General features: G+C 53.0%; 1 protein-coding gene and 1 non-coding gene across 3 annotated transcripts; one reads left to right on the top strand and one right to left on the bottom strand.

The window, feature by feature from the left end:
- Window positions 1-4,620: 4,620 nt before the first annotated feature.
- On the bottom strand, window positions 4,621-21,972 carry LOC122383071 (AT-rich interactive domain-containing protein 5B-like). Of its 2 annotated transcripts, XM_043369178.1 has the most exons (10): window positions 21,769-21,972; window positions 20,358-20,624; window positions 11,951-12,161; window positions 11,435-11,516; window positions 8,222-8,376; window positions 7,875-7,990; window positions 7,420-7,624; window positions 7,018-7,168; window positions 6,549-6,713; window positions 4,621-6,386 (listed from the first exon to the last, which is right to left on the bottom strand). In XM_043369178.1, exons 1-10 carry the CDS (start codon window positions 21,787-21,789, stop codon window positions 6,014-6,016), a joined length of 1,746 nt encoding a protein of 581 aa, XP_043225113.1. In that variant the 5' UTR covers window positions 21,790-21,972; the 3' UTR covers window positions 4,621-6,013. The 2 variants fall into 2 exon arrangements, with proteins under 2 accessions (XP_043225113.1, XP_043225111.1); XM_043369176.1 differs by having other exon boundaries at window positions 4,621-6,713.
- Window positions 17,405-17,478, top strand: Trnat-agu. Its single transcript has one exon. It is a non-coding gene; the product is annotated as a tRNA-Thr (tRNA).
- Window positions 21,973-23,667: the final 1,695 nt, after the last annotated feature.

Raw genomic sequence — 23,667 nt, 5'->3', positions numbered from 1 at the left:
GCCAACGGCAGCTCGACCGGCGGCCGGCTGCTGTCTCAGCCCCGGCAGCTCTCCCGGTCTGACCGGCGGACGGCTGCTGTCTCAGCCCGGCAGCTCTCCCGGTCTGACCGGCGGCGGCTGCTGTCTCAGCCCCCGGCAGCTCTTCCGGTCTGACGCCGGCCGGCTGCTGTCTCAGCCCGGCAGCTCTCCCGGTCTGACCGCCGGCCGGCAGCTGTCTCAGCCCGGCAGCTTCTCCGGTCTGACCGGCGGCCCGGCTGCTGTATCAGCCACCGGCAGCTCGACACGGCGGCCCGGCGCTGTCTCAGCCCCGGCAGCTCTCCCGGTCAGACCAGCCCGGCTGCTGTCTCAGCCCGGCAGCTCAGACCGGCGGCCCGGCTGCTGTCTCAGCCCCGGCAGCTCTCCCGGTCTGACCGGCGGCCGGCTGCTGTCTCAGCCCCCGGCAGCTCGACCGGCGGCCCGGCTGCTGTCTCAGCCCGGCAGCTCTGCCAATCTGACCAGACCGGCTGCTGTCTCAGCCCCGGCAGCTCGACCGGCGGCCCGGCTGCTGTCTCAGCCCCGGCAGCTATCCCGGTCTGAACGGCGGCCGGCTGCTGTCTCAGCCCCGGCAGCTCGACCGGCGGCCCGGCTGCTGTCTCAGCCCCGGCAGCTCTGCCAATCTGACCAGCCCGGCTGCTGTCTCAGCCCGGCAGCTCTCCCGGTCTGACCGACTGCCCGGCTGCTGTCTCAGCCCCGGAGCCGACGCCATCAGGGGTCAGACAATGGAGCATCGATCGTCGACGCCGTCACGCAACCGACACAGAGCACGCTTCCGTGTCGACCCAGACACGGAGAGAGAGCAACGAGTCGGTCCGACAGCGAGAGAGACGGATCGGGAACGGGGGGCGTGCCTGACCGTCCCAACAGTGTCAGCTGTGGGCCCCAGGGCACACATTTTCCTGTCACCTCCATTGGTGACCGACCTCCGTGTCTGAGGTGGGTGGAGTTCAGATCAGCCGGCAGACGGCTCTGTCACAGCATTGCGCCCGGGACGGCCCGCGGGGGTCGTCACTGACGGCGACTTTCCGCGGCTCGCTGCGGTGAGCCCTCTGGATGACAGGCTCCCGGCAGTGCAGTGGCGGTCAGGTCCCAGGGCGGTCGTCCGCCGGCGGCTACAGGATTGCGCGCGGCTCATGCAGCCAAAGAGTTAATGCGCGGTGTGGCGAGAGGCCCTGTAATCTAATTCCGCTGCCGTACAGTGGATTCTCAGCTGGTGACGAGGCGGAGAGATTATCCGGACTGAAGTTGGACGTCTCTGACTGCCTTGTGTCACCGCCCCGGAGCGCGGCGCTCACTGCCAGGCCGGCGGGCAGATTAGCTCTCAACTCCGGAGACCCGTAGCTGGCTGAGTCCTCCGTGATAGTATCCGCTCCTGGCGGAATTGGACAGATGGCCTGTCGCACCGCGGAGCCCGGAGCGCCAACTTGGTCACCACGGCCGCCCGGAGCAATCACGGGTCTCAGACACCCGCCGATCTATAACACGAGATTCCTCGGGATTCCACGAGAAAAAAAATAACACGGCCACCTCGGCACACTGCAGCTCCACACCAGGTTGGGGCTCAGTTACCTCAGTTACTGTGGTGTACCACAGTCCTAAGATGGAGCTAAGTAGATTGTCTAAAAATTCCATTGGATACTTAACAGAAGTATGTAGTTATATGTTGAATTGCCAATTTAATGGATCATTTTGCAGGAATACAACTTTCATCTGGAAGTTTCCATTGAGTTTCTCTAACCAACAAGGGCCTTCAGACATCCTCTTCTCTATTTCCGTTTCAGGCAGCAATATGTGGTGTACTTTACCCTCCGTAGCTCCTAAAAGAAAGACGTTTAACGTTGTGGTTTGTTTTAATAACTGCGCCTAAAGGTCACATCACAGATGAAATCGTACAGGGGCAGGGCGATAATATAGGAACTTCTTTTGACATTCCAATAGATAAATATTGGTTTCTAAATTAGAAAGGTTTAAATGATAAATACAACATTACGGTCATCTCATCTGTTTTAAATGCTTGTTCAAAAAGTTCAAAAGAAAGCTTCATTTTTGTCGTTTGAAGCGAGAGAGGTTGTTTTCGTAGGCATTTACAAACTTTCGGTTGAACGTCAAGAGGCTTAGGCATTGAATTATTTCTGGATTCTGCCTTCACATTTTAATTTCCACCGCTCCGGTAAGTGGCTTGTTATTAATGAGGTAGAGCAGAGCTACAAGCGAGGCGGGAAATTAGATCTTCAAGAGGATACACTGCCCTGATTAATTTATCTGTAGGACCCATCCTTCTACCTTTCTGTCCATTTGGGTATAGTAATGATTGTCGTTGGGGAGAGCTAAATATCATCGTTGCTAAATTCACTCGAAGGTGTAAAGTTATAAGAATACGCCCCGTAAATATGTTTACTTCAATTTCTAGCAAATCGAGCTTGCCTCTCATCAGAAAAGCTTGGAGAGCAAAGAAAGTGTTAGTGGTTTATTTCTTTGGCGTTGAAACTTAAAAAGGATTCTCTCTCTCTCTCTCTCTCTCTCTCTCTCTCTCTCTCTCTCTCTCTCTCTCTCTCTCTCTCTCTCTCTCTCTCTCTCTCTCTCTCTCTCTCTCTCTCTCTCTCTCTCTCTCTCTCTCTCTCTCTCTCTCTCTCTCTCTCTCTCTCTCTCTCTCTCTCTCTCTCTCTCTCTCTCTCTCTCTCTCTCTCTCTCTCTCTCTCTCTCTCTCTCTCTCTCTCTCTCTCTCTCTCTCTCTCTCTCTCTCTCTCTCTCTCTCTCTCTCTCTCTCTCTCTCTCTCTCTCTCTCCTCTCTCTCTCTCTCTCTCTCTCTCTCTCTCTCTCTCTCTCTCTCTCTCTCTCTCTCTCTCTCTCTCTCTCTCTCTCTCTCTCTCTCTCTCTCTCTCTCTCTCTCTCTCTCTCAGTCCCTCTGTTAATCTCCTGCCTCTCTCCTCTATTCCGGGCTGTCCGCCCCGCCATTGGCCGTCCTCATTCTGCCCACATTTCCTGCGCAGATGGGGCCACAACCGGCCGCCGGGTCAAGTGGTGGCCAAAGTTAGACCGTGGACAAACTCCCGACCACCACTGATCCCACATTGGCCCGAGGAGCCAGCTCGTCGCGGGGCCAGATGGCTACCTCAGGCGCCGTCGAAAGCCCTCGTATCGGAGGGTCGCACTGCTCGAGGAGAGATACGATACGCTCGCCGTTCGCCGGCAAATGGAAAACAACCTATAGACCGGCGGCGGGGAGCGAGGAGCGGAGCTACTGAGACCGAACCGGGTACTGAAAGAAATCAAATATAGAACGGCTCAGGTATGTATTATGTATATTGCAGCTACTGAGAGCAATACCTTTTAGAGGGTATTTTATATGCGATAGTAGAGACGTGAGTGTGACTCTCATAAAACCCATTAACTATTCAAATAGGCCGCGGTTTCGACGCAGAAGAATGCTTATAAGCCTTTTGGCTCATTTTACCTTAGTAATATGTTCAGGAGAAAAATATAGAAATAGCCGATGTCGACAGTGTGCTAAGAAACCTTTCCTATTAATCAAAAGTTCCTCCATGTTCAGTTATCACAGTAGTAACGTGATCATACCTAGTTCTACATAGTTTTATTAGCTGCGATCGAGCGATAGTGGCCCGCAAAAGCACAGCTCGTTTGACGCTAGCGACGCTAGTTATCCCTAGCACCAATAACGCCTGTGTGATGCTGTGCCGCATTGCTTCTAGTTGCAACTACAGCCAATAGATGTCTCTGCGTGTTGCGCCTGCGTGATGCTGTGCCGCATTGCGTCTAGTTACGATTACAGCCAGTAGATGTCTCTGGGTGTTGCGCCTGCGTGATGCTGTGCCGCATGGCTTCTAATTACGATTACAGCCAATAGATGTCTCTGCGTGTTACGCCATGGGATGCTGTGCCGCACGACCTCTTGTTAGTTCCAATTCCAGCCAATAGATAGGTATATCTGCGTGTTACGCTTGTGGAATGTGGGATGCTGCAACGCATGACTTCTTATTTCTTTGACGGTGAACAGGACACTGAGGAGCCTGTACGGAACTGTTCATCACTATGCCTAATAATATGTTTCCTTAGTTTTCACGACGCCTCTTTCTGAAGCATCAGATTTTTATGCTGATGTTGTCATATCCCGTCCCCAGCATTCCTACCATTACTCGCCGAGTAGTGATGAGGAAGCCTACCATCTCACCTCGCACGGCACAGAGCCATGTCTCAACGTCAAAGAGCAACGTCCAATGCCCAGTGTGTACACAAACAGCGGCAGCCTGGCCTCAGCTACCGCGGAACGGTGCATTCAGTAGTCAACAATACACTATTAGCAACTTCAAACGGACGTTTGTTCGTCTTTTGGAGCTTTAATCTTTGCGAGGAGAGTTTCCCGAATAACAATTTCCCAGATGTGGATCAAAAGTCTACAATGACGCTAAGGGCATACCCAAGTGTTCCAGAACGGAAGGCACGTATCGTACAAAGGTCGACTGACGATCCCCGACGTTCGGACTGGTGACGGTCACCCCAATAAGAGCACCACTCCCGCTGCCCGTCCACCGTTTGCCGACGCTGTACCCGTGAGTACAGTCCGGCTCGGGTTCATCTCTCTGTATTTTGTACAAGACTCCGACCGGGCTGCGAGCGTGAGGATGAAAGACGACCCCAGGATGTGATGAGCGCTCAGATGATCCACACCGCTGCGGCCGGCCGCTCGCCGCTGCTCCGGACACAAACAAAACTCCGGACACAGGACCGACAGTCCGGACACATCCGGAAACAGACAGGATCCCGGAAACAGGCAGGGTCCCGGACACAGGCAGGATCCCGGACACACGGCCGGCGTAACTGAGGACACGGAGGCGACTTAACTCTGGACTCGTGATAGTTATGGGCTCGTGCCGCCCCTCACTCAGTCACTCACTAGTCACTCAATCACTCACTCCCACACGCTGAACCACTTGCTTTCACTCTCGTTCCATGGCAGATTCGGAATGGCATACCACTAAACTAAACTAAACATGTCATACAAATGCGTCGAGGTTTGTTCGTTCGCCCGAGCGGCACGCGCCAAACACGAGCCAGTGAGGCGAGTAACAAAACATAACGACTGGCCTGAGTTGGCGCTGCTGGCAGGTAGCGGACTCCAGTGAGTGCCACGCCGGCCCCGAGGCAGTCGAAGCCGCTCCTCTGATATTCAGTGACAGAGCTGCCACTGCACTGGAGCGGTAGTTTCCTAGACAGTCGCTATAGCCTCTCAGTGGCGGGAACATCTCAATGCCAGGGGTCGTCTGATATCCACGTTCGAGCCAGTCCCCTGTAACTGTCCTCGACGCACCTCCAGTCATCCACACGCCAGTTCCATTCACCCAATTTCCACCGCGGGACGCTCCTCCTACAGGAGTAGCCACACGGTCCCTGCGCCGCATTTACCCCTGGACGTAGCCACTTTCTAAACACCGCTCCACCACACCCACCAGCGCCCTCAGAGAGTGGTCCGCGGCGACCCAGCCCTCCACAAACTCTCCCCGAGGGGCAGACCTCACACGGCACACACCACACCATCGCCGCACTGCGCCCGGCGACAGAACACTCACCCAGAGTCCCACGGAGTCTCAGACGGCGGCGGAGACCGGGCGGCCGGGGTTGGACCCCGCGGGACCGCCCGCCGCGGACCCGGCCCGGCACACCGCGGGTCGGTGGTCACAGGTCCACGCCTGTGGTAATCTGGTCACAGGTCCACACCTTTGTACTTGTTTCACGTCGGCCTCAGCGCTGACGAGTCCTGAATGTGTTACATCGCTGGCTGTGCAGGATGTCGGAGTATTTCAGCTGCCCGTAAGGCCGCTGAGTCGGGTCTCTCCAGCCACCGGCTCCGCTCGTACTGAATCGAGCAGCCGTGGACCGAGTGCGACCACAGCGACAGGGCCGGCGGCGGCCGACACTAATCGTTCCACCGCCCGCCGCCAGGGGCGCGCCGCGGCCGGTCTCACGACTTGTTGAAGTTGCTCTGCAGCATCCTACGGTACGCCTCCACATTGGCCTGCGCCTGTTCCCGGCTCATTCCCGGCATACTGGGCATCATGGACATGCGTTGCGCCATGAGACTCTGCAGCGCCACCTGCTGCTGGGCCCGCTGCAGCTGCTCCAGGCCCGCCGTCTTCCCCCCGCCGCCGCCGCCGCCGCCCGCCGGCAGCCCGGCCATGTACTGGAGCATCTGCGGCGGCAGGGAGGTGCTGGCCATGTGCAGCGCCATCAGCTGCTCCACGGAGCTCAGCGGGGCCGCCGCCGCCGCCGGCGCCGCCTTGCCCACCGGTGTGATGGTGATGGAGCCGATCCGGGTGGGTTTGAGCAGCGGCGCGGCCGGCGCCCCCTCCTCACCCGACGTCAGGTCGATCACCTCGATATCCGGTGAGCTGGGCTCGGACGGCACGGGCTGCGCCGGCGCCGACGGCGGCAGCGGCGTGATGGTGATGGAGGGCCGCGACTCGGCCAGCGCTGACAGCATGGCCGCGCCCAGCGCGCTGGTGGCCGGCCGGCGCGCCGCCTCCGCGGACGAGTAGGTGCGCCGCTGCTGCGGCCGGCGGGTCAGCGCCGGCGGCGCGCCGTCCAGGATGTGTCCCGGGTCGGCCCACGGCGGCAGGGGCAGCGTCTGGCCGCGGTCGTAGCGCTCGAACGGCAGCAGCAGCCTGCGGGAGGGAGCAGACGGAGGGAGAGAGTGGTTAGAAGAGGGCAGCACGTACAGCAAACTCAGTCACCACAGAGACGCAAGAGATGCGGCTACAGACAGTTGTCAGTACGGGCAGTGGAGGGTCTGACTGCTTGTCAGTACGGGCAGTGGAGGGTCTGACTGCATCACTGCAGACACTGATCCCTCAAACAGCAGTAATAGCAGTACAGAGTAGACATACAATTCCTCGACAGCGGTCTGTAGCAGCCTCAGTCATATCCCCCAAACAACTATACACATGCAGCGGCCATGCAGACTCGCACCTCTCAAACAGCCGCCTGCAGTGGGTGACGCCGGTGGCGTTCTGAGGATTTCCACCCAGCTCCTGATAGATCCGCTTCCAGAGGCGCACCGAGCACACAGACTGGTAGCCACCGAGCTCCTGAACGCGCCGGTAAAACTGGTACAGGTTCACTGCCGGACGGAGAGAGATAGGCGTCAGAGCGGCCACCTAGAGCCCAGAGCTCCGGGGCTCAGAATTAAGGAGAATTACTGTGAACTGAACAACCGACTGCACGGACTGAAGTGGCTATACCGTGGCCCTGACGTCCAGAAGGCACGTTTTACAAGTCCCAAAGTTGGCTCTATCGGTTCTTAAGTCGTACCTTACATCGTATTTCTGAAGCGATTTGCCGTGTTATAATCTCGTCCCAGCAGCTACTGACCGTTCTGGAGTCCGAGGTTGGGCAGCCGTCCCAGGTTCGGAGTGTGTCCGCCCTGCCGCAGCACCTGTCCCAGACGCTGCAGAAACTCCTTCTCACCCCAGCGGTACGACTTCAGCTGGTACAGCGGCTTGGGGTTGGGCGTGAGGCCGCGCATCAGCGTCGGCCGGCCCGGGCCGCGACCGGACGCCCCCACAGGCAGCCGCACCTGGACACGGGGAGGGAAGTCAGAGGGCGGGTGTCAGCGGTTATCATAGGGGGACAGTGGACAATCGTACCTGAACACAGCGAGAGAGGCGCAGCTCCTGCAAACAATGTGACCAAAGCCCTTATATCTCTTAGGAGCATTCTGACCTGAACCGGCCAGAAGTTTCTAACAGTCTGACCTGAGCCGATTAGTCTCTCCAGCCTCTCTGACCTGAGCCGGGCACCCCGACCGCTTTCCCGCAAAGTCTGACCTGAGCCGGCGCCAGTCGGTACGGCAGCCCGTTGTCGGTATCGGAGGTAGATTCGGAACTGGGCGGCGAGTCCTCACTGCGGGCCTTCTTCTTGGTGCGGCCCTTCATCTTTGGCGCTGCAAAGGCATAGAGCGTCAAACAATGAGTCATGCGACCAGCAAGGGCACGGCGTCTCACACATTGCAGCTAACGTTACCGTGCACCCGTAAATCAAAGAACAATCTACCGGAGGCCAACATGCTATAGGCAGGAGGATTCGCCCATACATAAAACAAAATAAGCAAACACCCAAACGGCGTTGGGCGTCGAAAAGCGGCGTGTGGGCGGCGTTCTTTGGTGTCTCTCACCGAGGTGGTTGCAGAAGATCTCGTGACAGTCGAGCTCAGGGTATTCGAACTGGTCTCGGCAGTAGAGCAGGCGTGTGTTCCGGCTGGGGATCTGGAGACCACCCAGCGCCCGAACCAGGGCGTGACGGTACACCTGGGGACTGACCGACTCCAGCCTGTGGACAGGGGTAGATGTACACTGAGCCACGGGTGTAACGGTACGCCAGAGGAGTAACCTACTCCAGTCTGTAGGCAGGGGTAGGCACAAGTACACTCAGGCAAGGTGTAACGGTATATCTGGAATTGACTGACCAGCCATAGATATATACTCAGACCTGCTAAAAATGCGGCCAGGAAAATGAAGGCTGGATGCTGGTTAGTAGGGAAGATGTGTAACATTTTCTCCACATAGTTCGAACGTCTCTGGTGCGTACAGTCGTGTACAGGTTGATGGTCCCCTACTCTTTATCCAACGGGTTCCTATGGCTCAGCATTGGCAGCAGCCGCCTGGTACCGGTAGGCTGTGCCGCATGACCCGAAAGTTATGCGGCACAGTCTACCCAAGCCGTTTGACATCGGCTCGGGTCGCCGGGTGGCCAGGGCTTTGTAGACCAGGTGTTGCGTCAGACCAGCGCGGGGGGAGGGGCTCGTCTCAGTGGTTGGCGTGGGCTGGCGAGTGGTGTGGGGCGTGTTGGTGGACCATTGGGGCTGGTCGGGTGTGTGTGGTCACTTCCTGGACCTGCACTGCACATTTTGCGTCGCTTAACAATTGCATTCCTGTGTTTGATAAGCACAATGCACGGAAGACCCAGCGAATATAATTTACTTTACTTGTGCATTGTGCAAAACGTGATTTGGCACGGTATCGAGGCAACCATAGGTCTTGTGCCTATGCAATATGCATGATATTTAGGCAATATGTTTATGAAAGCGGTAGATTGATGCTGGATGTCAATTCGTATGCTAAATGTCGGCACGTATTAAATGAATGAATGAATCAATCAATCAAACAAACAATTAACCGACATGTATAAAACCGTATAAATGGCTCGCAACCACTTATAGCTCAAGCAAACCATCCTAACTCCGAAAAGCAGCCGGAGCCCTGATGAGACTGGAACCGGGACTCCACGCTGTAAATTTTGCCAATGATCCATCATCATTCCACCAAGCTAGAGTGACCGGCACCCGAACCCACAAAAAATTAATTGACTTTGCCGCCGACCTCCCGGCCCTGCCGCCCGCCCGACCAGACTTTGCCCCGGCCATAGCCACCATCCGGTGTAGCTCAGCGTAGGAGTGCTCGACTGTGAAACTGACCGGTAGTGAGGGGCCCGGTTCGAAACACTTCGGATGCTGGATGTTTATTTCTCGGTGGGAGGCTTTGCGTTTAGTCCATTTTTCAGAAAGATCATTTGGTGACTGACCTGTTTTCTTTCTTTGCTGCAATTCACGAGGAGACCGTATGCACCCTTACCTGTCCTTCCGCACCCCACTTGGGAGATGGGTGGTTGACCCCCCATGGGTTTTGTGAATATCTCTAAAACGAATTTTTGGAGGGGGGATACGATCGGTTCTATGCGACAAATGACCACACACGCCCAGCCCCAGGTCCGCTCACTCCCTACCCATATCACCCCCTCCCCACACCACACTCCAGCCCGCCTCATCCACCGAGCCGAGCCATAACGAGCCTCAGCGCCCCGGGGCGCGACCTGTCAGCGAACACTGTTACATAATAACAGTGACAATATATCAAATCCGTGAACTCTATGAATGTCGTCTCGCAGATCAGGCAGTTTGAGCTTCAACGACTGAATGTTGAGGTGTCCAATTATCAGGTCTGGTCCAGTGTCGCTGTGGCGGCGCCAGCTCGCGCCGCCTCGATGTCCCCGACGCCTGGACGCGCCCCTGCCCCCGCGGCGCACGCAACCGCCGGCCCGCGTCCCCGCCGGTTCGCTGACAGGTCGCGCCCCGGGGCGCTGAGGCTCATGGCTCGGCTCGGTGGATGAGGCGGGCTGGAGTGTGGTGTGGGGATGGGGTGATGTGGGGAGGGAGTGAGCGGACCTGGGGCTGGGCGTGTGTGGTCACTTGTCGCATAGAACCGATGGCATCCCCCTCCAAAAATTCGTTTTAGAGATATTCACAAAACCCATGGGGGGGGGTCAACCACCCATCTTCCAAGTGGGGTGCGGAAGGATAGGTAAGGGTGCATACGGTCTCCTCATGAATTGCAGCAAAGAAAGAAAACAGGTCAGTCGCCAAATGATCTTTCTGAAAAGTAGACTAAACGCAAAGCCTCCCACCGAGAAATAAACATCCAGCATCCGAAGCGTTTCGAACCGGGCCCCTCACTACCGGTCAGTTTGACGGTCGAGCACTCCTACGCTGAGCTACACCGGATGGTGGCTCTGGCCGGGGCAAAGTCTGGCCGGGCGGGCGGCGGGGCCGGGAGGTCGGCGGCAAAGTCAATTAATGCTTTTGTGCGTTCGGATGCCGGTCACTCTAGCTTGGTGAAATGATGATGGATCATAGGCAAAATTTACAGCGTGGAGTCCCGGTTCGAGCCTCATCAGGGCTCCGGCTGCTTTTCCGAGTTAGGATGGTTTGATTGCTATTAGTGGTTGCGAGCCATTTATACGGTTTTATACATGTCGATTGATTGTTTGTTTGATTGATTCATTCATCTAATACGTGCCGACATTTACCATAAGAATTGACATCCAGCATCAATCTACCGTTTTCATAAACGTATTGCCTAAATATTATGCATAGGTATTAGGCACAAGATCTATGGTTGCCTCGATACCGTGCCAAATCACGTTTTGCACAGTGCACAAGTAAAGTAAATTATATTCGCTGGGTCTTCCGTGCATTGTGCTTATCAAAAACAGGAATGCAGTTGTTAACGACGCAAAATGTGCAATAGAAGTGACCACACACACCCGACCAGCCCCCATGGTCCACCAACACGCCCCAAACCACTCGCCAGCCCACGCCAACCACTGAGACGAGCCCCTCCCCCCCCCCCGCGCTGGTCTGACGCAACAGCTGGTCTACAAAGCGCTCCACCCGGCGACCCGAGCCGATGTCAAACGGCGTGGGTAGACTGTGCCGCATAACTTTCGGGTCATGCGGCACAGCCTACCGGTACCAGGCGGCTGCTGCCAATGCTGAGCCATAGGAACCCGGTGGATAAAGAGTAGGGGACCATCAACCTGTACACGACTGTACCTCTTCATGACTCCCCTGGCGCGGCAGTATTGGTCGTAGCTGAGTATCAGAGCACATGGCTCCTCGGCAGCGACCGTGTCACCTGGAGCGAAACACAGAGGTCAGGTCAGTTGCCGGGACAGGGCCGTAACACAGAGGTCAGGTCAGTCGCTGGAGCAGGAGCGTGACACAGAGGTCAGGTCAGTCGCTGAAGAGGGGGTGATAGCGCCGAGATCCACCTGTCAGTAACAGCAGCTCTAGAGCGTACAGCTATGTGCGGCTCGAAGAACGTCCGAGCAACTTCCTGTCTGTTTCTGCATCTCACCGAGATCCCGGAGCCCCCCCCCCCCGCCCCCCAGCACTCCTGTGTCCCTACTATTTCTCAACCAACGCCCTTGTATTTCCTCCGTTTCTTTTTCCAGCGCGCCAATGCCCCCATTGTTTCTCCCCCCCCCCCCCCGCCCTTGTCTAGTTCTGCTCTTTTCACCCAGCGCCCGTTGGGCCCCGTGTGCCCCTGTGTCTAGCCCTGTATCTCACCCATCTCCCGTTTGGCCCTGTCCACGTCTGCCAGCCGCAGTCGGCCGGAGGCGGCCGCCACTCCTGAGGAGCAGAAGGTGGCCGGCGGCGCGCTGGGGTCGTGCGCGGCGCCGGCGTACCATCCGGCGGTCCATCGCGGCGGGCGCACCACCACGTCCACCAGCTCCTCCAGCCGCACCGTCAGCCGCTCCTCCACCGCCAGGATCTCGTCCTGCGGAGTGGTCAGAGGTTAGAGGTCAGGGGGTGAGAGGTCAGAGAGTCCGATGGCAGAGGGTGAAATTGAGAGGGTGAGTGGTCAGAGGATGACGGAATAGAGGAACACCATAGTCAGAGGGCAAAGGGAGGCACGGATCAAAGGTCATCGGCAAAAGGTCACCAGCGAAATGTCACGGGTCAACAAAGGTCACGAATAAAAGGTTACGATTTCAAATTGCATGAGTCGGGATAGCGAGTCAAAGGTCACAGGTCATGGGTCACGAGTCAAATGACGTATGTTATAGGTCGCGGAAACACATGGATCGGCACAAGAAGAAGCTTTCCACACAGAATCTGTTGGATTCAGGCAGGGATGACGGACTGGCCCGCTGCCAGCCGGCCGGCCGGCCTCCTCTGAAGGCCGCTGCTCACCGACCGCCCCTCCCCCCCCCCCCCCTGGCAGAAAGGGAGGGGAACACCACATGCAGTGGCGGGGGTTACAACCTCCCGGACAGGGGTGACGGGCCAACTGAGAGGAACAAAGCCACCAGGCGGCAGCCCTGTCATGAGGGAGTGAACAGCCTAGGGGGCACCGGCTGGAAACATGCATGATTTCACGTTTCAGCTACACATTCAATATGAAAATCAATACCTACCTTTACCTAGGACCTTTTCCATCTGCATCACAATCCTTCTGATATTCTCTTCCGTCTCCGTAGATTGAGAAGCCATTTACGCATTATTAAACAACTCATTTGATTTTAATTCTTTCATTGATCCCGTGATGAATGTTCCATTATATTTGCATTGCTCTCATGTTAGTACTGTGGCAAGTACACATAAAGTTTCTTGCATCTCGCTCAAAGAAATTCAATTCACGACTTCTTCAAAGAAAAAACGAAAAATTGATAGTGCAGCATAACAAAATGACCGTAAACAAAACCAAACCTAAAACAACAGCAAAAAGCAACAACAGCAACGAGCGGCTACCAGCAAATAAATAACAAATGATAACTAATGCCGCATGAAAACTATAAAAAAAAAACTATCATTCAATGAGAGTTGCCCTGTATTCACTTCACCCGTCCGACCCGGTGCTGCTGTGCTGCCGACTAGAGATTGCAATCCCGGAACGTTTTACCAATCCCGGGATCCCGAAAGTTTTTATTTCGGGATCCCGGGATCCCGGGATCCCGGTCTTGTCACTAAATGTCGTAAGAGTGATTTCCTACTGACATAGTTTGCGTCTTTTAGCTTACCACAAACAAAGAGGCAACCAAAAGCCATCCTTAGACCATGTCATTTGCATTTAAAACGATTGAATTTGCGAATAAAACGTTTTGATTTGATTAGCATTAGCATTTACTCCCAATTGGCCTTCATAAAACTGTGCGTCGACCAGTACGTTTACTAGACGGGTTCCAGCACATCCACGCCTCATTCACTCTTCCTCTACGCTACTCGTAGTTAGCGCGACAGTTTTAAGCCATTGCCATGCTGGTAGATCTGTCTACTTAAAAACTCGCAACCAGTGTACGCCAACTTTGGCAGCTCCCTATTTCAAAATGTTTTCAAAACGTCGCTTGGTCACTTTACCTCCTTCCGGTTCCGCTTTCATCATTAATGTCTCTCAGAATTTGCTCGAAAGTTGCTTTGAGAGCAGAGTCACTGACTGGGAGAGCTCCACTCTACCGTCTTCAACGTCTGAATCAGTGAGCTCTGCCGTCACTTGCGTGACATCTGTGACATGTTTCTGCGAAAAGAGATCAAAGACTGTCTTGATGACCTCCTTTGTTCCGGCCACGGACGGGCAAGTCAGAATCGCTGAACGATCTGTGATCCTGATAAAGATGTTGCAGCGCTGATGCTGCAATTTTTTTTGGCGTTCGGGACCCTTTTTCGTACGTATTTAAGCGGCTTGACCGCTGTGGGTGATACCCGAGAGCTACCAACACGGTCGATTGTCGACGGCCAATACGGGGTGCCAGCTAAATAGTTTATCTTCTTTATGTCACGCAGCACCATAAACAGTGTAAACAAGACTCGTGCAGCGGCTGCATTCTTTTTAAGGTGAAAAATTGATTCTTTTCGGGATCCCGGGATTGGTGGAATTTCGGGATCGGGATCGGGATTAAAATCCCGCCGGGATCCCGGGATCCCGATCCCGGGATTGCAATCTCTACTGCCGACCCGACCCGACCCGGTGCTGCTGTGCTACCGTCCGACCCGACCCGGTGCTGCTGTGCTGCCATGTTGTACGGGCGGGATCGATCGAACAGTGGGAGGCTCTCTGACGCCCCGGGCACTCAGGGGGAGGCCTCAGAACAGCGGAAACTTCTGAGGCTCCTGGGGCACTCAGGGGGCAGCCTCAAAACAGCCGGAGAACTCATCCCTGACACTATTCAAGGCACTCAGGGGACGACCTCAAAACAGCGGGGCAGTGATCCCTGACCCCGCCCCCCGGGCACTCAGTGACCTCACTCCGCCGAAACACTCATATGCCAGCCCCGGGACACTTGGGACTCGGGAGTGACCTCAGTACAGCAGGAGCTACTGTCTCACTCCTCTGCCCGCCTGCGGGGCCACCTTACCCAGCTGGATGCCCCTCCTCTGATCTTTTACTCCAGCAGGACACCACTCTTCCCCTCCTCATACCCCATCTGATATTGGATATCTGATAGCTGCTATACGTGTGTGACCGGTCAGCGATAGTTCAGTGATGTTCAAATACAGATTAGATATGGCTGGAGGCAGATAAAAATCCAACAGAGGGGCACAAAGGTTAAACCATGCAATTGTAATGAAGGAATAGAAGTATGCAAGTGAAGCCAACACCGCAAAAAAGTTCCATTTACCTGTTTTTAAAAGACGTGCCATTAATTTCAATAGACATTGTCAACAACAAGAAAATATGTTATTTTCTGACCTGTTCAGAGACTTCAAGAGCTTCTGAGAATGTCTAGGCTTAGCAGCAACTTAGCAAATCATGAAATGCTTCTGCAGTAGGTAATATCTTAACTTAATATAAAAACATAGGTAACCAGAAAATACTGCACTCAGACCAGGTTATCCTCGTTACCGTCCCCCTTCCCTCCCCGTGTAATATTACCCCTCCATCCCTTCCCTGTCCCCTAACGGGGCCCTCCTACTGAACACTGAACGATCGATACCCTCTGACAATATCGGCCCAGCGTCACCGCCAGAGCCTGCAGCGACCGGCCGACAGCTGACGCCGACCCTCATATCATCAGTGACGTCACTCACGTCACTACTGACGTCACTGGTGTTAAACATCAGTACAGCCTGCAGGAACAGGCGCGGCCAAGGAGGCAGAAGAAATCCATTTAAAACAAAATAAGTTAGAACAGGCACTATTGGACGACAAGCACCGACAGTGATTTTGAAAATACATGAAGTTTGGAATACAGTTCAACTTTGAAAAACACTGAACATAAAGCCTGCCTCTTTCAAAGTTAAAAGCAGCCATTTCACCTTGGCCTTTAGGTTCTATAGCACTAATGACGGTGATACTTCTTACACCAACCACCCTGACATTAAGCTTGGTATTCCACAGTGATCTAAGCTAAGCCGGGCGTTAACTGTAGGGACTTTGCACCTCTGATGCAGCGGCACATTATTCCAGCCCCTGTGTTGAGTATCGATCGGTTCCGGGTTCATAGCCTACAAGCCCGGTCTGTATCTGAAATTAACAATTCTGAGGGCCGTGATGAGATTGCACATAAGGGTTCATAAATTCTCGCCAGATCCATCAATTTCAACGCAGCTTTCGAAGTTGACTGGACCAATTCATACAAATGAAAGAGCCAGGTACCTATCTGAAGGCAAGTGTGACAATGACCGATATATGTAGTTAGTGGATGTCAATCGTTTTATCTAAATCTGAATAGTCAAAAATTGTGTGCGGATCAAATTATACAAAGTAGGTATGTTGAGAAGTAGATATTCCAAGAAAAATAACTTGGCTTTTCGGTCGTTTTAGCTCATTAGGACTTTGATACTTGCATCGACTTAGGGAATAGGTACAATTACTGCTCAGTCGGGTGAGTACTTATATCGGAGTCATGCCGTACCTGCTCAAAGCTCATTTCATATACCTCCAGTATTCATAAAACGTATGTTTGGAAAATTATTAGCATTAAAAAACGGTCAAATTTGCTATAAAATAGCCTTGATTACGTTTGCTCATCCTCAGCGATTGAGGTCGCCGCACGTTAGAGGCAATATAGGTAGTCTGAGGAGACGGGCGCACCACGGTGCGATCAATACGAACCACTGAGAATAGAGAAAACCCCGGCGAACGGGACACCGGCGGACGAACCGGAGAAAAACGGCAAAACCACCGGACACACGACATACAGCGGCGGCGGCACGGCCGAAACAAAAACAGGGACCATTCTGCGGCTTAGAAAAAATAAAACAAAAATAAATAATAGCAAACGCCACGCGACGATCGACAGTGTGGATAAAGTAAATCGATTTCATTAAAAAGGCATGGGACTTTCCCATCCGTTCAAATAATAAACGCTGCGCGAATTCACGCAAGGCTCCATATGTAACTTCAAAATGCTTAAGCATTATAGGTAATTGAGCATCACGTCGCTTGGTTCGTGTAGCTATTGGTTTAAGGTCTATTGCCTCAGCCAAAATCATGTGTACCTAAAATTTCACGTAGGTAGAGTCCAGGTCTCATTCCACCTGACGTGCCAGGTCTGATCCCAGATGACCTGCCAGGTGTCACCGAACTGAACCGCCCGGCTCGTGTGTAAACTCAACTACCAGGTTTGACCCCACCTGACCTGCCGGGGTGTGACCCCACATTGACCCACGACCTGACCTGGCGACCTTTAAGACCGGGGCTGGGAGTCCACCCGACCCCGCCACCACCGGTTCCGGTCCCCACCGCCACACCAGCCCAGAGTCACAAAAAGTCGGTACAGTCGAGTCGACCGCACAGCCGACCCGTGCACTCAGAACACGGGCCGCGGTCCCACCGACCGAACTGCCACCTGGCGGCCGGAGCTGAAACCAGTCGGAGGGAGCCGGGCGAGAACTCTGCTCTGTGAGGAGATAGCGGGGGCCCGAGAGGACCAGCCAGTTCTCATCGGCGGAGATAGCTAGTTGCATCTGGTGAGTAGTAAATTGAACATCAACAACAGAAAAGAATAAAGATATCCACTCATAAGGTAACAAATCAAACGAGACGATCCCATTCAAACGATGCTCGCCCGACCACCCATCGGCGCCATGGCTTAGTTGGTTAAAGCGCCTGTCTAGTAAACAGGAGATCCCGAGTTCGAATCTCGGTGGTGCCTCTTTTCTCACGTCAGTGGTGGATCCGCGACGGACTATCAGTGGTGGAGGGGAGGGGGGAGCATCGTGGGAAATCCGCAGCTCTACCCACGCCGCCCGGCGCCCGTGTTCGACATCTGCAGCTCTACAGGCGCCTGCAGTGGACGTCATGGTTGCGCAGTGCGCACGTATCCGTATCTATGGTGCTGAGCCTGACCGTGAAATCGGCTGCGCAGATTCGGCGTCCCAAAAATACCACATTCTCAGCGCATTAGCGCGAACACTAGCATGCACTGAGCAGGAGCTATTGCGAGAGAGGAGGGAGCGATCACCAAGGACCGAGGAGGGATACGATCACCATGATTGCCGGTAATAGCTCATATCCATCGGGCTAGAAAAACGGTATACAGTACCCGAGTTTCCGGCTGTCATCCAGGTAGAGTGCATTTCGATGGCGATTGGCAACCATCCCGCCTCCTGGCACCGTCAGATCAGAGATGATTCAGCGGAAACCAACAGTTTCAACACCATACACCTACCAAATCACCAGCTTGAGCTGCCTTAGATTTGCCGCCTGCTAATAGCTATCAATAGTTATTGTTTTTAATCAAGTAATCAATTAATTTGCTCACCGTGGCTCAGATTGCGGCCAGCGGTCTCTGAGAGGTGGTGGCGCGTTATGAGCTGCTGAATGAGCGCAGCTACCCCGCCGGCCGGGGCAGTCACATTGGGATGGATCGATAGACGTCTGCAGTCGCCCAGACCGGCCCCTGACGCCGGGCAGGACAGACTGTGTACAGACAGACACTGGCAGACTGGCTGCCGACATCAACAAACTGCTCACAGACACCGACACTGACATCGTCACATAAAGTTTGACCTCCAAATTTTCAATGAAAAGTCATTGTTGCGACCACGACAAGGAGTGACACTTGACAAATTTGTGCAGTCTTCATCTCTTATTTTGTTCTTGTCTGCTTTTATCATATATTGTTTTCTAAGATCGAGCTAATGAAGGCCATGCAAGCTGCTGAGTAAAAAGGGCTAATTTTTCTGTGAGGCCAGGTCAGCAGTGGGCTCTGGAAGGCAAGCTGTAAGGGATAGACACCAAATATTTTGGTGTGCGACAGAAAAATTTCAATCAAATTATAAAAACAGCATTTTAATGTCATCATAAATAGCAGCAAAGATGCCATTCTGTGCCCTAAGCTCACTAACAAAAAGCCCATGGTGTCCGCCGTTTTCCAATGAGAGCGGCTGGGGAGCCGCGCGGCCCTCATTGCCTCAGCGGCGGCCTCCCCTCACCCTCTCTCCCTGCCTCCCGTCCTCTGCCCGAGTACAGCGTAACTTGGCAGGCCAAACTCGCACCGGCTCGGCTCCGACGGCGCGCACCGGTCGATACAGATAAATAAAATAAGGAAAAAACGGCTGCTTTTAAACTAACAGTGCCGTACAGTGTTCTATACCAATATAGGTCAACACAGCCTCACTATTCAGCCAGAACGAGACCCGAACGGAGTCGCCAAATAAAGAACCCGCCAAACAGCACCGCATAAGGCACGCCCGATATTACGCCCAGCACCGTTCGTGGCTGAAAAAGGACATCGCTTTGAAACGACGGCTACATAATTTAGAACGACAAGAAAACGTAGAGCTATTTTAAATTAAAAATGAAAAACATTTATGATAAGGGAAAACATTTAACGATACAAAAAATATATGACTGGCATTTTAAATTGTAAGCAAGATAATCGATAAAAAGTGCAAGCATTTCACAAAGAAACATGGATGAATTGTGCCGAGAATGGAATTACATACATACCTACAAATACATACATACATTACATACATATTATTGGTCACATCGGTCTGTCTATCCATTAGCACGGTTACGAGGTGTAATTTCGATGAAAAAAAAAATACAAGGGCCAATGGTATAAAAAACACAAAGATATAGGTAGGTATGCATCTAAAAAGTAACCCCTCATTAATCAAAAGGCAGGTATGTCAGCAGTACCTCATGCCAGTGCCGGTTTCGGAGAACAGGGCCGGTAACAGTCGGTCGGAAGGTCGGCTCCGCTGGGAACGAGCGCTATCAGTTCAGGCGAACGGCATCCGAGTCGACCGGATCAATGACGCGCCGACCGACCATCAACGAACAACGAACAACGAACGACCAACGAGAGATCAAGGACCGACGGTCAACGACCAACGGCCAACGGAAGACCAACGAACAACGATCAACGGCGAACGATCGAGGAAAGACTATCCACCAGTGACCGATGACCAGTGACCGATGACCGGTCAATGACCGCGGGCAAACGATCAACGACCAACGAAAGACAAGGACCGACGCCAAACGACCAAAGGTCAAACGCCGACAGCAAATGACCAATGATCGTCGCTGACCGCGTGGCCATTGACCGACGATCAAATGGAACGACCGACGGCAAACGACCAGCGACCAACGACTCATCTCCAACGATCGGTCACAGATCAACCAAATGAATAAACGGTCAGCGACCCCGGACTGGTGCCCATCCGCTTATAACCCAAACAAAGACACGGCTGCCAGGAACCAAAATACCGCCGGTCTTTGTTACAGTCGCCGACCATCGAAATTGAGTGAGGTCAATGCCAGGGTCAAACATGTCAGGTCACGGCCCATGGAGGTCAAGGTCATGGATCAGGGTTAAGGTCAAGGTCAGGAGTCAGGACAAAGATCACTGGGGGGGTCAGATTCAAGGCCTGAAGGTCAGTAACCAGGTCAGGGGTCAAGGTCAAAGGTCAAGGTCAGCCTGCGGACACTCAGAGGACCATTGTGTGAGTCAGGTCTGTCGGGCCCTCGGTGCCCTGGGTGCCCGGTGTGTCCGTCTCGCGCTCGCCCTCGCCCGTCACCCACCTCTCCGTGGCAGTCGAGCCGTCCGTCGGGCGTGTGCTCGGGCAGGAAGTAGAGCCGCAGACAGGCGAGCCGCTCGTCGCAGCCGCTGTCGTCGAACACGGCCAGCAGCTCTGCCACTGCCACATGCTCAGCCGCCGCCGGCCAAAGGCGCGCGAAAAAGAACTCGCCCAGCGCCAGCACGCGCCGCCGGCCGCCGCTGCCGCAGCCGAAGCTGAACGCCTTGTAGAAGGTGTAGGAGCCGTGCTGGCCGCACGACGAGCCCACCATCTGCCGAACGGGGCGGGGGGGGGGAGTCAGTGGGGCGGGCGGAAGGTCGCCGGCCGCCGACTGGGAAAGGGAGGGGAGGGGAGGGAGCGCGGCGGCGGGGAACGGGGGGACGGGTAACGTGAGGAGGGGAGGGGAGACAAGAACGGTGGGGATGGGAATGGGGTGGGAGAAGGTATAGGGGTAGGGGATGGAAGTGGGGAAGGGGACGGAGGGGAGGCGTCAGGAGCGGGGACGGTAACGTCGGGGACTCGGGGCTGGGGCTGGGGCTGGGGTGGGAAATGTTGATACAGTGGAGGGCTATCGGCGGACGGAATGCGAGGTCAACGTTCGACCCGAAACGACCAAACTCAAAGTACCGTTCGGCATACGAGCACAACTTGGTGAAGTTTGAAGCTCAGACGTTCACCGAGTATAATAATAATAAACGTTGAAATAACCGAGTATATAATAAACGTTGAAAATGGGGCTAATAATTGATAAAACTTCACATATTTTGTCGTACAGTAAACTTACAACAAAAACCATGTATGAGCAGTTTAAAATCCAGCAAGAAAATGATTGAAAGTATCCTCTTCAAACGATAGTGGAGGGGTACGAAGCTTGCGCCCGACCAACGCCCGGGCCCCGACCAAGGCAGTATATACCCGCCCGACTTATCATTATGGCGGGAGTTCAGGGCAATTTGCACGTAGATCAATAACTCGAGTGAGAAATTTAACGGAATATTTAAGTGTTCATGGAAGATAAATGAAATGAATGTGCCAAGGATGAACGATAAGATACATTTTTGATGAAATAAAAAAAAAAACGAAAATTTGCATTTTCTGATGTTAAAAAATTAAATCAATTAGAAACAATTAATTAATTTTGAGCATCATACTATTCAAGAAATATGAGGAAGGGATCCAGCCAAATAAGCCCTATCGGCATCTCTCGCCGACGCCAAGCGAAATGTGAACAACTCATGCCAACGCCCGCCACAGCAATGAAGCCAGACCGAGACCGAGACTGAGACAGAGACCAAAACCGACGAGGGAACGAGAAACAATGGCATCAAACACTGCAACCCAAACAGTAAATTAAGGAAAAATAATACCAAATTGTTCACCAATATTTCAGCTTCAAAACGAATCCAAAGGCTCACCTGTACTCGCTGATTAGACATTTTAAATTCAATTTCGACACATGCACACACATCACCATCGACGCGAGCGCACGCTCCCCGGTTCTATTTACTGTAATTGCGTGGTGTCCGACCAGGACTACTAGTATCTAATTTGCTCGCTAGATGTCACAAACAGCAATAGAGTTGGGCATCCACTTTGTCGTAAAAGTTACTCGTATTCGATGTATAAATGTATTTGATCTCTTATTAGCAAATAAAATGAAATCATTTCGTCTTTTTTCCAGAATAAACTCATTTCAAATTCCACTCATATCCAAGCGAATTATCAATTTTAAATTCAAAAAAAGAGATTGTGTTCATAATAGCGGATACACTTTGACCTCCCAAGTACTTCAATCTGTCGACAACATTAGCGCAGTTGAGTCGAAAACTGGTTATGGGACTTTCTTATGTTTAATTTTGTCATTTAGAGTTCAGTGAATTTTGTATACCAATACGTGAAAATATTTTGAATATTTATCAGCTTGCAATGCATCAGCTATTCTGCTAGTTACCTCTCCTCGAATTCTCGTTAGAAACATTCAATCAAATAATAAGAAATGCTTAGTGTGAACATGCTCTGCGGCTGCGCGCCTTGCCCTGTGCTTTCAAGCTTGGACCCTGAATTAATGCTACGTCAACGTGAATGGCCAATTAATGCTCATCGAAGGCATTTATTCAGGCAATTTCATTCAATAAAAAGTTGGGTAGATACCACTTACCAGTTAGGCAACCAATGTAATTAACCATGGTCTAGATACTGAGTGTGTCATTTTTCATTCTTTTTATCATCCAATACACTTCAACTTTGATCCCAATCCTAGCCAAAGGCATAGGCGGCGGAATGGGGAGGGCACCGAGCACCGTGCCCCCCTTTGATTTTGGCATTTTAACATTAGCCCTATTGGTGTTGCATGGAAAGAATGGGACCAAGTCGGCAGTGCCCCCCCCCCCCCCCGCTTAATTGAAGGTGTTCCATCGCTCCTGGCCAAAGGGCCGATTGAAGCAGTCTCATTCTCAACAAAGATCAGTAAGCTTCAGCTTGATTGGAAAGTATGAATGGATGGACTGACAGTTTAACCTTTTTTCCATTGAAGTTTTGCTAAATTGATCTGGTTTTGAGTTACTTATTTGAGAAAATTCAAACTGAAGATACAATTTTATTGTATGCTGTCACCATTTAATATCATTTTCTGTGCATTGATTTAGGAGTTAGCTGAGGGTACTTCTGGTCATCTGTTCATGGGTGACAGATTTGTAGATGAAAAGTTAAGTTTCAAAGTAATTGTATGTTAGGTATGTTTGGTTTATATTCTGGCTCTCTTATGAAACTGTAAATGCAAAGTAATCTCAAATATTGGAAAATATGCCTGCATTCAGGGCTGCGGAGTCAGAGTCGGAGTCGGAGTCGGTCAGAGTCGACAGTTGTGACCGGAGTTGGAGTCGGAGTCGATATTGGAAACCCCAGCCGGAGTCGGAGTCGGAGTCACCGAAAATCTGTCAACTCCGCAGCCCTGCCAGGTGTGCGGAGTCGGAGTCGGGAGTTGGAGTCGATCGGAGTCGACATTTCTGCCCGGAGTCGGAGTCGGAGTCGGAGTTGGTTTTTGAAAGCCGGAGTCGGAGTCGGAGTCGGAGTCGCCGTAAATCCATCGACTCCGCAGCCCTGCCTGCATTTGAATCTCTCTGGGAGTATTTACCTACTTTTAAGGGTGAACACTTGGTAATCCTCAGACTGCAAATTATGGCGGTGGTTTCAACGAGCCACACTGGCCAGGGTGACAAAGCTGGACCAGCCCACATCAACCAGGCACCATCAAACGACATCAAGCAAGTTTCACATCAAACTTTTTCACATCAAGTCTCACGTCAAACAACACC

The sequence above is a fragment of the Amphibalanus amphitrite genome, unplaced genomic scaffold (assembly GCF_019059575.1).
Source record: "Amphibalanus amphitrite isolate SeventyFive unplaced genomic scaffold, NRLGWU_Aamphi_draft 000153F_arrow, whole genome shotgun sequence".
NCBI classification, from domain to species: Eukaryota; Metazoa; Arthropoda; class Thecostraca; order Balanomorpha; family Balanidae; genus Amphibalanus; species Amphibalanus amphitrite.
Note: the sequence above shows the minus strand (reverse complement) of the source record. Positions and strands in the feature narration are given on the sequence as shown.